General features: G+C 41.4%; 1 protein-coding gene across 1 annotated transcript in view; it reads right to left on the bottom strand.

The window, feature by feature from the left end:
* Positions 1-14845, bottom strand: part of CCDC85A (coiled-coil domain containing 85A) — a gene marked incomplete at its 5' end in the record, with an annotated part of 65030 nt that extends 50185 nt beyond the window's left edge. Inside the window, one exon of the mRNA XM_009081944.1 lies at positions 13930-14845. Coding sequence (XP_009080192.1) covers positions 13930-14845 — 916 coding nt within the window. The remainder of the gene's footprint in view (positions 1-13929) is intronic.
* Between the last annotated feature and the right edge of the window lie 225 nt (positions 14846-15070).

Raw genomic sequence — 15070 nt, 5'->3', positions numbered from 1 at the left:
GCAGGTCCAAGGGAGCAGAGAGGGAGCCTAGCAGCCCGGTGACCAACAAAGGGAGTGTCCCAGGGACAGAAAGGTCAGAGTCATTTTACCTCCTTCAAACCTGGACTGAGAGTCTCCATGTCAAGTATCAGTCTCAGTGAAAGCAAACAGTGGAAGAATACAACTTGTAAGAAAAGTCGCAAGATTTCCTTCAGACCAGAACATTATGGTCAAAGAGGGATTGCTGCCTGCCTCCCCTGGAATACATTTCCAAGTCCCAGCTCATATTTTTATGACACCATTTAAACCCACCCTGCTTCTAAAAGCCTGTGAACTTGGTGGGAACATGCAAGTGTTAAAGTCAGCCACCTCCATAAACAAAAGAAGTACCAAGCCCTAAAAGATTTCATTATCTGGATCAGGATCCCCAACATGGAGAGCTGTTCGTTTGCAGGAGCAGCAAGGGAACAGCTCACATAACCACACACATGTGCCTCTCTACAGCACCACACACACGAGTCTGAAACAGGCAACTGCTCATCTATTTTAAACAGCAAAAGGTGCTTCAGGTAGTGGTTAAATCAACCTGCCCATATGCTAGAAGGCACACTAGAATATTTTCTGGAAGCTTGTATTTCTGAGTCTGTCCAATTCCATCCTCGTGCACTCAAGCTATTGGCTCCTGGACAACACAGCAGCTGGGAAGAAACAGGGCAGCACAGGACGCTGCCATCAGCCTGGCAGCAGTCCTACACCTCAGAGCAATGCCAGGTAATGTAGATTATCCTCACTGCATCCCCCTGTGCTGGCTACTTTCCTTCAGGAGGACCACCTCGATCAGAATCCTGCTTCCCCCCCTGCTATGTAAGAAGGGTAGTTTTAGATCTTTATCATTCCCCAGATAAATATTCCTGCACATTTCTGAAGAATTTTATTTAACAGGTCAATTAGCCTCGTGCTAATCATCTCTGGTGCTGGGTAAGAGTCTAGCAGTGTAGACAAAAGTATACAGAATATTCCAGTTAATCTACTCTGACTTTTCTAGCTATACCACCTCGATCTCAGAAACATTTACAGTTTTCCTTTATTGTATACAGGTGAATATGCTGCTATTTAACATGTTTTAATGCATGCTCATGTCTCAAGCCTGAACAGAGCAACCATGTGAAGACCCTGGACACTGAATCAGAGAATTCCATGACTACTGACTGTCAGTGACACCCCGAGAGTTCAGCTTAAAAGTAAAATCACTTGTTTGACCCTTTCAAAATATCTAGGAAGTGTTTTGATAAATTATTCTATTTCTTTAAGGCAATTAGCATTATTCCTTACTAGTTCCTTTGAACTTCTGACTACTTACTGTTCATTTTTCTTAGTGGGGGTTCAGAGTTTCATTTCCTGACCTACATCCATTAAAAGTTTACAATGACAACAACGTGATAATGGCCTGCTGTAGCTCTGAAATCGGTTAAATACATTAGGAATGTTTTTACAGGAAAAAATTATATGGCTCTACAGAAAATTTTACAAGCAAAGATATTTAGACAAGTGCTACCTCAGAAGTAGCACCATATGTTCCTGTACTTCAGCATGAAAGACAAAACGTCTGTAAAATGAAAAGCAATGAATTTCCTCCAAAAGCTACTGCCCCAAGAACTTAAAAATATGCAATTATTTCAAGCACTAAATAATCAGACCAATCTAATTAGGAAGGAGATAATTAAAAGACTAACAGGTTGCTAAATCATGCTCAGGACACACAACCTGGTGTTTGCTCTAGTTTAAGATTAAAATAGTAACAGTACTAATGTCTCTTTAATCTCTGCCCAGGTTTGAATCATTAAACTGCCCTCAGACCACATTTCAGCAAGAGAAGGGCCATTAAAAACTGGCTGCCTGGCATGGCAGGAAGCTGCTGTAATTGCAGTAACTTTGTGCTCACAACAAGAATTGTTACCGCAGTCCTGTCAGCACACAGCCCTGCCTGGAAATGTTTAGGCTGTCGTTGCTGGTCGTCAGAGCTGACTCCCTATGGAGTGGGAACTTTAAACCTTGGGCTGAATTCTGAGCAGTGCTATTCATAAACATTTATAGAAATGCCTCTGCTACAGTTACTTTGCACGGGAAACCTCCATCCTTTGGCAGACATGGAGAACCTTTCCTCAGTCTTCCCTCCAGTACAGCCACCACTTCACATGACTTTAAGCAAACATTTCAGCCTGTGGTATTTGACAGATAGCAGAAACCACCTACCTGCGAGAAATGAGTCTGCATGCACTCAGCAAAAACAGCTCCAGTTCTGAGTTCCTCTCTCCACATCTGCCAACTCACAGATGTTCAGACTGAGCCTCATCATGGAGATTTATATCTGCTAAGTACCACTTCCCCTCCTCCCTGGCATATTCACAACATGCCACACTGTTGATTGATACAAAGGGCCAGATGACTATCTTGCCAAAATACTGTGTTCTCATTTTTTTAAGCTCAAGAGCCTTCATGTTCAAATTTTACCCTGATGAAAGATGAATACTCCTTTTGATTGTAAGAGCTACTAGCCTGAAATCCTCAGCTGATAGCTGACCTTGCCTCTGATTTGTATCAGCATCTTGATCTCCCAAATGAAGACAACGACAGCTACACAACTACTCTGCAACAGTAGAAAAAGGCCACAAGAAACCAGACAGAAAAATAGAGCCTCGTCTAGTAAAGCTATCACAGCACTTCAGGTGTGGTTTCACTGCAGATCACTTTATGTGCAAGGACACTTTTAAGCACCCCTGTAAATGCAATGTACATTAACAGCATCTAATATGACTGCTGCACGCACACAAAAGAATCAAAAATAGCTTTGTTTCCCAGTGACCTGGTGAGTACAATTCAGGAAACTCAGGAAGGAAGGACCATTGCCTTAAAAATTGATTTTGAAAGGAAACACATTGTAACTGTTTGTATGAAGCTAATTGTTCATAAAGGTGTTTTCTAGACATGTGAGTAACTTCAGCCCCAGTTTTTACACCCCACTCAAAACAGACTCCAAAGAAAGCTGTTAGAAAACTGGTATGTTGCAATGGAATAATCAGTGGAAAAACCTCAGGAAATCTGCCTTTAAGATTTAGTTGGTGACTGATTAATACTGTCTTGTCATTTGTTTAGCTCATGGTCCTTCACACACAAGGTAATGATCACAATATGTGCATCATTGGAAAATTGTTTCTAGAACTATGGACAAAAAGCCACAAGGAGTAACCAGGCAGCGCTGCCAAGTGTAAGCATTTCCTCAGGGTAACAGTACACCCACAGCTCTTTACACACAGCAGTCTCACCTTCATAGAGACATTTTTTCTGACTTGGCTGCCATCAGGGGAGCGTTCACGCACGTAAATCCATGTTCCACACATCGATGCTATCCTGGTCAACATACAAAATATCTTCAGGGCCCCAAGCCTCTGTAGGCTCAAACTCCACATTACAAGCTGGAGCAAAGAGAGGCCTTGCTGAAGGCTTTCCACAGCAACCAAGTGAGCAAAGAAGAACAGCAACATCTAGGTGCCCCAGTTTCCACCTCTGCGATCACAGACTGGCTTTGGACTTTTCAGAAGCTCACAGAACTCACTGAAACTCAGAAATAAGCTTCTGCAGCACCAACCAGAACAAAAGGGTTTTGGTCCAATAGATTGGGCCTGAAAAGAACAGACATACTGCAATGGCAATTTCCACAAGATGCATAAACATCATTAGTCTACTGAGCAGCATGTTACAGGTTTTGGTCTTTCCCTCTGTTTATGAATTCAGCAAAATTTAAACATACCACAGACACACAAAATAGGTATCACTGAACATTTATTGTGCTGAATTTCAGATCTGGCATATGCTTGGGTTTGGGTTTTTAAGTTAGGCTTTGCATTTTGGAGAGTTACGTTTTCTGCACAATACTTATTTAAAAACATGTGTTCACAAAACCAGAACAAGACAACAGGATACAAGGTCTGATGACCCCACTGCAGTGGTGCCACAGCAGAAGGTGAAGGGAGCCACCTGAGCCATAAGGAGCACACCTTGGCTTTGGATGCTCAGATCTCCCATCCCAGGAGAACAGGCATTAGCAAACTTGCCTGCAATGAAATTGAACCAAGCCTTATCCGACTAGCTATCACTAAAATCTCACACCTCCACACAGACAGCCTCTAGCCCAGCTGACTGGTTTGCTTCCAGGCCACATCTTGCATGGTGTGGGGAATGAGCAGTGATGGAGCTGGAAGCAGACAGGCCCACAGGTGACACTTCATGTCATGCCAAGCCAAGGTCTACAGTCTCATTCACCCCTGGACCTACACATGATTTGCAGCTGGCTCAAGTTCTGAATTAGGAACTGAATCCTGAATTTGGATTGCTACAGGGATGGTGTTTAGAAAAAGAAAAGAACTGTGCCTGCAATCTGTAGGTCAAAGAGCTACTTCTGATTTACACCATTAAAACACAGAAATCTGTTTGCTCAAATGTGTCTCTATGTATGCAACAAACATTTCCAGATGTGGCTAAACTGGGGCTGTCCTCAGCTTTATCTTTTCCAGATTCTTGATGAGACTTCTGGAGCAGTGAAGAAAGGTTCTTTGAGAGACAGTTTCTCACTGTGTTTCCCCAGATATGATGAGCACTCAGTAAGTCCCACATCAACAGTCAGAGGAGCTGAGGAGCAAACCAACTGGCTGGGTTAGTCACTGTATAACTGGCATGACAATTCGCATTCCTGTGACACCTGAACCCTGCACTGACAGGCAAAAACACAGACCACTGTGGCTCAGTGCTTGGAATTATAATGCTCCTGGTTCCCTGGGAAACAGAATCTTGTAATCAACAGAATGCCAACATTATCTGGATTTTTCTCATTCTGGGGAGTCAAAGTCTACTAGTCACTTTCATCTTCCATTACAGATCCTTTCTCATGAGTTTCCTGAGCCTCTTGCACCCTAGGCATCACGATGTGTTTCTGAGCAGCACTGCAACAACAAATCAAAATCAAACAAAATTGGGGAGGTATCAAAAGCACTTGACTGGAGTGTTAAATTTGAGAACAAGTGTCACCTGAATGCATCTTTACAGTCAACATCCTGTTTCCCCTGCAGCAAGGACAATGAATATCCCAAAATCTTACATTAAGTCTAAGTGACATGCAGGATTAATATCTAACATCAGTCAACTGAAAAATACACCTGGCAAGTGTAACTCCACTAACCACGAAGTAGACACAGCCAAGGTTTGCTACATTTAAAGTATAGATCTTTTCAAAGTGATAAATGCAACAGATATTTTGCTCTCCACACCAGCAGAAATTCTCATTCAAACATTCTTCACTAAGCCTTTAGATACCCATTTTCCAAACTGACATCAGAATCAGGCCTGTCAGTTTTGTTAGTTGAAAAAATAAAACAAAATGAAAACACCATCATTAAAAGAGGTGGAATAGAATGTGTTGCCCAGGAAACTGACTCTTGGCTCCGGCGCCTGAAGGACACATTTCCAGGTAGCAGTTGATAAGCCTTGACTTGTCATTTAAGTACAATGCACTGTGCTTAATTTGGGTTGTTGTAGAGTTATCATCAAAGTGGGCTAAGCAAGTCCTTTCGTGCTGCATCTCTTCTTGGACTTCCCCAAGCACCTTTCCAGTATTCCATGGGTGGACATGTAGATGTAATTGCATGTGTGATCAATATAAGGAGTCAACAATATCCAACTCATTCTTGACAAAACCAGGCTGATAAAGTGACTTGCCAGGAAAAATCTCTGTGATCCATGCTTCCAAGGTAGTCTGACCAATGCCTTCCATGCTGTCAGGCAATCCAGCAATTCATTTTTATCAGTCTGAATACAATGTTCCAGTACACTCCAAAGTTAAAAAATCTTCCCATGTTATTGTGTTCACAGAGAAGATAAAATATGCAAATCCCAATGCCTTCATGATGAAATTAGGATTTATTTTATTAAAAGCTCAGGATGCTTTTGTCCTCCTAGTCCTCCAAAATATTTGCACATGCTGTGGTTGTAAGTGGTCAAAATGTAGCATTCCTGACTGGAGTATAGACCAGGTGTCAAGTTCCAACAACAGGAATAAATCAAAAGGTTCTTAGTACCTGTACCTGGAGAAGACATAGATTCTGGTATCTTCTGCTGTTTTAGTCAAGACTGAAGAGCCTTTGGTCTTAGTGATTGGAGAGCTGGTTAAGAAGAAAAAATTGCTGGAATGCATTCTTGTCATGTTTTCTTTATGGACTTAATGATGCTGCAAAAACCTAAAATTCAAAATTTAACTTCAGGTTACATAAAATTCTAAAATGGACCCAAGTAAACAAGAAGAATGACAGTAACAGACAAGTGACTTCCTTCAGAGCACTGCATGAGCACACACATTTAAGCTTCTTGCTGCTGTCTGGGCGTCCCATTTCAGTGCAAGTCAGGAGTGAAGTGCTCAAATACTTCAAAGGTTCTGAGTCAATTTTCAGGTTTTACCTCACAGCATTCATATACTTGTGCTTGATGTATTCATCTGCCTTCAGTGAAATGTTCTTTCTCATAAGCAAACAGTATTTTTAGAGACCCATCTTAATGTCCTGAGTAATGTTTTCAGACCACAAAAATCATAAGATGGATTTTGAACATCATTAAGTTTTGTTCATGGTACAACAAAACCAGACTCAGAAACCAAGAGGGGATGTGGGTCACCTATCAATGCCTTTCTCCACTTGTGCTTATCTGCACTTGGCACAAGTGTGAGCTACAGAGTGATGAATCAGCCTTGTGCCTTTTGTGAAAAGTATCTTCAGTTTGAATCCAAGTCACAGGTACTTGCTCCATGAGCCCACAGCAAGCATTGATCAAGGCAAATTTTCATGATTCACAGGAACTAAGGAACCTAAAGAGATGCACTGAAAGAAACCCAGTGAGTCCTGAGGTCAAACATTTGAAGGAGCTATCTCACTCCTGATCAAATTAGAGAAGTTTACTATTACAGGCATAAAAGCTCTGTAATCATTTGTGCAACCTTGAGGAAGTACCAAAATAGAGACCTTTAGGAGACATTCAATATTGTTCCTTACCACACGGCTCACTATATCTTTTACTCTTGGCAGTGATAGAACATTTCTGTGTTTGATTAGTCTAAATAACCTCTCAAATTATTATTTGGACTTTTACAAATCAGTAAAGGTCACAAAAATAAAAAAATGTTCATTTTATGCAAATAAAAAAGATAGAAGAAAAATGTCCTTGCTGAAGTATACAGGTCCAAAGCTGCTGGTTTCTTCCTCTGTCCATGAATATACAGAAACAACGCAAATATGCCAGAAATTTTATCGCAGAACTGACAAGTAGAACTAAGAGTTTGTTATTCACAGCCTTCACAAAACCGTTCATCCTTCAAGACAGCCTAGCCCAAGATAGCAGCTTTCCCATTCACAATCAATAAATTTGCACACCCTTCCATGTTGCGTACCACATGCTCATGGACAGATCTCAGATCATGATCCACATCAGACTCTTTTCTGTGTGCCTTGCAGAATTAAAATCACTTAAAAAAAAAATTTATAAAAACCCAAAGTGTGCACAGACTAGTATCATTACTGTGTTTATTTTTTTAAAGACAACTTTAGTGTATGTCCTTCACCCCCATGTTGTACTTAGAGAATTCATTTCCTCTGAAACTGATTACTGTACGTCTTTCTGCATTAAGCAAAATTCAAAGCTCAGTGTTTTGTTCCTGGCTGGATCTCTTCACAGAGACCACCCTTTAACTGGTCCAGAAGCATATGCAGAGAAGATTTATATTCAGATCATGACTTGAGGACAATTCTCAGTGCCTCTCAGTAACTATATATCTGTGTATATGACAACACGACCTAAGATAAGCTGTGCTTCGGTTTACTAATTAAGACATGACTTACTAGCTCTGAAGCCAAAGAATTTTCATTGCCAGAGTAATTTTCTTATGCACACAAAGCTTTATTATACCTCATTAAATACCCTATAATTTGGAATGCCTTGCTGTCCATTACTCCTGCCAACATCCATGCACTTTGTGTGTGAATGGCAGCACAGAATGTGAACCCCACCTACACTGACTGCTATGCTCTTCCCTGTTAACCCATTCAGCTGCCAATCCCTGCACAACCCGCAACAACTCTCCATTGTTAACTTCCTAATAAACTCAAGGAAAAAAAAATCCTGTTAATAGAAGACAGAGGACACTCTTTGACACACATAATATACGCTGCAAGGCTGAAGCTCTTAAACAAGCAGCACTTACCAAAGCGATTATAATAGTCTAACTCTGCATTATAACTGTCAAAGTTCAGAGGATTTGACAATTTAATCACTAATATTTCTAAAACCATATTCTACTATTATGAAATCATAACACTAATTCCAAAAGCTGTGTGAAGGGCTGTTACATGAGGTCATGAGCTTGGGCTAGAAGTACTCTCTCTAAGCAAAGACTCAGACAAGGCTTTAATGTGAGAACTCTCCATTCTGGCATTAAAAAACTAAAATAACATACAAATCTCCCCACATCTTTCAGGCAGATGACAGCCATGCAAACTCCTAATAAGCTCTCTGAGGTAAAGGCTTACATCTTGACCCAACCACCACGAAAACTAAATATGCTTCTCTATTGTCTCCTTTACATACCAAAACAAACTCCCACTCACTACTCAGAAAAAAAAACATTATTTTTATAAAATGCACAATGAAATAAACAAAAGAAAAATGAGTATGTCAGCTCCATCCCAGGTGTAACACTAGTGAAGTCAGAGGATGTGCACAAGCACTGGCTTGCAGTGTTTGTGGAGGCAGTGTCAGTAACAGTGCTGTGATTGATGTCAGCCTTTCACTTCTGGAGCTCCGGGGTCAGATGTCAGGGAGGTTCCAACAGACACTCCAAACAAGAGCTATGGCCACACATCTCCAATTACTCGGCCTGCCAGCAGAGCTGCTAACCTCCACTTCACACTGGTTAAACGCTTGGAAGATAAGGGCACTCCTCGCAGGTCTGCAGGGAGCTACTGAATGGGCTCTGTGGAACTGGGGTTTGCCACCAGGACTGGGGGATGAGCTCCCGAGTCCCTGGCAGAAGCTATGTAGTCAGCACAAATTCCCTCCCCCCTTGTTAACACAGTCCTTACAGACTAACAGGGACCTTGTTCTCAGAGAAATATCATACACCAGTGATGGTTTAAAGGCAACATGTATATTCCCTGCTCTGATTCTTGCTTCCATCAAAGAAAGACTAAATTAGCATCCAGTCCTTACTGCAAAACAAAGCCATCTGTGTAGCAGGATATGCAGCCTAAGGGAAAAAAGGAAAAAGCATATAACTTGAAAGGAGTGACTTCCCAGAATGAGCTGTGTGTCACACACGGCTGGGGTGTACTCCCAGTCTTGCAGCAAGAGTTGTGCAGCTGAGTCCCTCCTAGTGCCTCTCTCTGTGCTCAGCACCACTGCTTGACACTTCAATCACCCACTGAACTTTGCAGGAATCAGCGCTGGAACACATATAACTGCATGAAACCAGGCCAGTTTCTTTATAAGGAGAGGCATCATTGCCATTAACATATCAATAGTTTTGCTGGAAGGATGAACCACCTTATACTAAAACATTCTAAGCAAAACAGGCTTTGTCAGTGAAGTTAAGGAGATGCAAGTGTAAAAGTCCTCCCAAAAGTCCTACATGAGTTTCTAGTAGGTTCATTGTTTTGATACTGCAAGACACATTTTCAACTTGATAAATTACACCACAGAATGAGTTGAGTAATAAATGCAGCACGCCCTAATCACACACATATTCACACATCATGCCCCAGTTCTCTTACGGTGTGTAACAGCTAAAACAATTTACAAGTTTGACATAAAACCCACAGAATCCAATTGCAAGACTCCAATTGACATAAAGCTTCAGAGTTCCACACTTTAACTATCTGACGTAAACAGCAGATTACTTCAAAGCAAAAAATTCTACTGATCCTGTAGGCAAGAGAAAGAAATCCTGCATCAGGCTCCCAGTGGCAGTGGTGGGTACCACCAGGAAAGGTCCAGTCATACCCAAAGTATTGTACACTGCTATTAGTGACAGACAAATTATTTCCATTCCAACTTTAAGAAACATAATGTATAAGCAAACCTACATGGAAACATGACATCATCTCCCTCCTTGGCCAGCAAATAGGAGCTATTTCCACAGAGGGTATCAGTTAACTCAGTAACATTGTTTTAAGTTTTTTCTCTCTGAAGTCATACTGCAGTTTCCTCTTTTTACTCAGTGCAGTTTTTATTTTCCTTCTAAGAAGCTCATTTATAACGGCAAGTGTTCAAAATTTAGGCTGAGTCTCTATTTAGCCTACAAATACCTTTGTTCCAGGAGAGGTGATGTTGCATTTGTTCTGTAAGAAAAATTGCATTGTTCTGTAAAATACTACTGGTATTTTCTCTTTTAATTTCAGCAATCTTTCCATGCCAAATACCTCTGTTCTCACTACCCACAACACTTAGGCGTGATTACAGAAAAAAACTGTTTTATTTGCTTAAAGGCTTTAAAATGAAATACGTGTGTTTCCAAGTAACAAACACCAAGCCAAGTTTTAGCTCTCCCATCCCATTTTCTGTCACTCCAAGGGCTGAGAACACCCATTTCAGAAGAATATGTAGGAGACCCGTGAAGCAGGGTTGGGTTTTTTTAAAGCTTTATAAATCTTATAAATGAAAGCTGACATGTCATACAAGAAAAAAACACCAAGATCAAACCTTTGAGCATAGAAAATGAGAAGAATTATGAAAGGAAATGTTATCACCTCATCCTTTATTCCTTCAGCTGTGCCTATGGACCAAAGACTGAAGTAACCCTGCACACCTCATGACAGCTTTAAACATGCATGAAGCCCAAATGATTAATGCATAACCACATCCTACAAAGCAGGCTACAGCTGCACATCATATTTCTGATAGCACTGTAAAATTGTACTGCAACTGCTTTCGCTTGAGTTTAGCTCAGAGTGTTTGCAAACACTAACTCCATTCCCCACGCTTTTACACACAGCCCAAGTTCTGGTAGAGGTAACACTATGCTATGGAATCCATTGATTCCCTGTGGTCACCAGGTGCTGACAAGACCAGAAATGCAGGTAAATGGGAGCTGTTAGGAGCATATGGAAGTTCTCATCTCACCAGGAATAGCTGGGCTGTTCACATATATGCATCCAATTAGGTACACCAGTTCCAGGTAGAGCACAGCACATTTAGAATGAGGTCTGACATGCACGGGAATACCTTCTCCTCTCAGACCTGATTCACAGCCCAGTTAAGACCAAGAAGGATGGGACAGGTTTGTACTGGCCCCAGTAAATTCTGATTATCTAGTCAAAATATTTTATTCCTTTATTTACCAAGGAGTCAAAACATGAGAGTCTTTGCTGTTCATCACTTAGGGTCACAAACACTTCACTCTTGCTGCTCACATGACAGTCCACAGTACTACAATAAGAAGGGCCGTGCAAACTCATCACACAGATGTGAAAACATCTGCTAGTTAGACATGCTCCAATTTTAAAACAAGTTCCACCAATGTGATATAGTACACTTACTACAGGATTTTGGGATAAGAATCAAAACTGTCATCCTTTTATATTGCTCACCAGAGTTTAGAACCAGATTTCCAGACCATTTTCTATCCCATGTTGTCACAATTTCACCTTTCCTTTCAAGAGATGCAGAAGATCAGGATTTTCAGCACCTACACCCAGCTGGCAGGTTCAGGTATACACTGGACATGCAAATTAAGGTTTACACATTACTTGCACAGCAATAACCAGTGATAATGGCCAGCATGTCCACCACTTCCACATTAGATGTTCTCCACAACTTTACAGTAGTTGACAAAATCAAAACACAAAATACCCAGAACAATTCAGCTTGCTCACAGCTGTCTAGAGTTTTACCACTGATCAAGGTCAGACGCATGGCAGAATTAAACCTCAAGCTTGCACCAAATTATATATATATGAAAGAAGAGAGGTTTGACGACTTAGTGGTGAGAGAAGTTGTCAAACCAAAGAGGACTTCTGTGTAAAAGTGATTATATAAATCATAGGACAGGCAAAGCTCTGATTAAAGTCAATAAATAGGATCCCAAGGCAGCAGCTGCCCTCTCCAGCACCCTGCGGCCTCAGTCCAAATTGCAGATAGTTGAAATGCGCAAAAGAAGCCAGTGAAATCAGGATTCAAGTAACAACTGCTTTCACTACACTGTTAGCAATATGGTTCTTAACAAGACTAGCTGGACAAAAAAAAACCCAAAAAAACAGACATCCCACCATGCTGGAAGCAGAAAAACCATATCTTCACCTGTGCTTAAGTTTTAAAAATAGATACTGAAGACTTTAGATCACCTTTCTACACAACCAGTGATAGACCAATGAACACCATGGGTGCAAGAAGCAACACACCTTTAGGAAGTCTGGTTCCATACCTCAAACTACTCACAGACAGGTCAATTTAAACAGAAAGAGCTGGATGGAGAAAGAAACATATTATTTAATGGAAGTTGTATAAGACCAGCTTTAATAACTTCTGTGTTACACATCTTCACATACTCGTTACACACTCACCTTGGTAATCATTTTCAAATCATTAAAAAGCGAAGTCTCTAAACTTACCACTTTGGGATCCATCAGCCCTGTCAAGAATACACATTTCACTGAAAACAATCTGGATTTGTCCCTACAGAGAGGGTTATCTTAACTGAAGGCATTCTGCAAGTTAATCCCAACAGGTAAATGGACAGATGTGATAAAGGATAAGGACAGCACCCAGCACAGAGCTCACAGGTTCCTCCATCTCACAAGCAGATCCAACAAAAAGTGGTCAGTGCCACTGATGTCAACACAACTTCTCACAGCTGCTTATAGAATGGAAACATGAACTTCATCCAAGACAATCTGCTGAGGCAAAATCATCGAGTCCAAATCTAAAAGTAAAGGTCTGAGAAATGGGTTTTCAACTAGGGCACTAATTTCCTTCATCAAAATATCTCAAAGCACAGGGAAGAAACAAAAGGTAGCAGGCCGTAGAAATTCTGCTAAGTCTATAAAGAGTTATTTCTACAGCAGAGTAGGATGTTTGAGCTCTGTAACCACTTGACTTTCAAAATAACAAAATACTTACATTGTGACTATCCTAAAACAGTAATTAATTTCAATCAGTGAGGATACACAGCTCTTAAAAGCTAGGCATGTTTACTGGACGTCTTTCTAAAAGCAAGCAATAACAACTGCAAAAAAAAAAACAACCTTTCAGATATTCCTTAATTTTTAATTTGTTATAGTTAAACACATGCAAACTTCAGGCTTTGAAAAGCTTTAGGAGCTATCAGATGCATTTATATTGAGCGTAGCTCTTCATCTGGGGTATTTTCCAATGTTTGTGGAAAAGGATATAAGAAGCCTTGAATCAATAAACAGGAAATTTTAAAACCTTTAAAGCTACAGACAGGGTAGGTTAGGAAGGTGGAAATAAAATGGGAGACATTCACCTCCATCCTGCTGACTCAGATATAGGCAAGATGAGAAACATAATGCAATTCCTCTCCATGCAAACAGAAATCTACCTAGGGACAAACAGTTTACATCTACCAACCACAGAGCAGGATCAGGGCCAAGAGCTGCTCGTTGGTACCTTATGCCAACACTCAAAATGCACTTTTCCCTTACTTTTATAATCTACCCAACACTTGCTGTATGGACAAACAGGTATACTCCGATTAAATGACTTGCTAAAGGAATAACGCTGACACCAGACTTGTTACTTTTCATGTCACATCAAACATCATTCCTTCTCCAGAAATAGCTGAAATAGCACTGCAACTACCTTAGCAAGTTTCAAAGTAGGTTTTCACTAAATGTATTGACCCACCATTCATTCCATTGTATATACTTCTGTGGTGAGGCGACAGGTCATCTGTCACTTGTCTCCTGAGGGTACCTTCTCTGCTGCCTCCGCTGAGATGTTTGAGGTGCTCTGGGCTCCCTCCATAGTGTTGTTTGAGATGCTCTGGGCTCGTACCCCTCACCTTGTGGAGATGTTCTGTACTTCCACTTGGCGTGTGCTTTTGAAGATGATCTGGGCTGCCACTGCTGTGCTTTTGATGCTCAGGGCTACTACCAGGCCTCTGCTTTTGAAAGTGTTCAGGGCTACTACTCAAAACATGCTTTGGGATAGTTTCTGGGCTGCTGCTGCTGTGCTTTTGTTGTTCAGGTACTTTGACAATGGTTTTGTGATGTTCCGGGCTTGGTCCTTTCAGGTGATGATCAGGACTGCCAGAACTCCTAGGCTTCTGCAGGTGCTCTGGGCTGATACTCCTGTGTTTCTGGTGCTCAGGGCTTCCTTCCCCCCGAGCTTTTTGAAGATGTTCTGGACTCGTATTTGGGTGATGTTTATGATGGTCTGGGCTGTCTGTACTCCCCGTGCTAGAAGTACTGCTCCCATCACCAACATCTCTTATGTAAGCACTCGTTGCAGTTAACTGGCACAGGCTGATTTGGCTGTCGATGGAGCTCCGGCTGCCTGCTCCACCTCCTTTCTCTTCATCCAGCAGCACGCACAGTTCTTTCAGCTCCAGGTTCTCCTTAACCACTTCTTCTTGTCTCACTTCCAGTTCTTTCAGCTTTTGTAAGTATAAGGCAACCTCTTTGTGCATAACACTGGCACTGTACCTGCCCAGTCTCTGCCACTCGCGGGACACCTTTTTGCCCTTCTGCCGGTCATCGTCCAGAAAGCAGCAAAGGTCTCTCAGTTCTTGGTTATCTTCTTGCAGCTTCTGGTTGATATCCTTTAAAAGAAAGATTATCATGACAGAGAAGTGTCTAGAGGAATTAGCATTATGCCATTACCACTACAAGCCAGTGGACAGCACTGCTACAATCTCATCATCTAAGCACTCAAGTGAGGCATAAATAATTGCATGCATAGGTCTGGCATATTCTAACAGCACCGTGCCTCAAACAAACAAAGCTGCTGTCCAGCAGAAACTGGCTTTAACATGGAGCTAGTTTGA

This window comes from Acanthisitta chloris, unplaced genomic scaffold (assembly GCF_000695815.1).
Source record: "Acanthisitta chloris isolate BGI_N310 unplaced genomic scaffold, ASM69581v1 scaffold21090, whole genome shotgun sequence".
NCBI lineage: Eukaryota > Metazoa > Chordata > Aves > Passeriformes > Acanthisittidae > Acanthisitta > Acanthisitta chloris.
The sequence above is the reverse complement of the archived record's forward strand: the minus strand, read 5'-3'. Positions and strand labels throughout refer to the sequence as shown.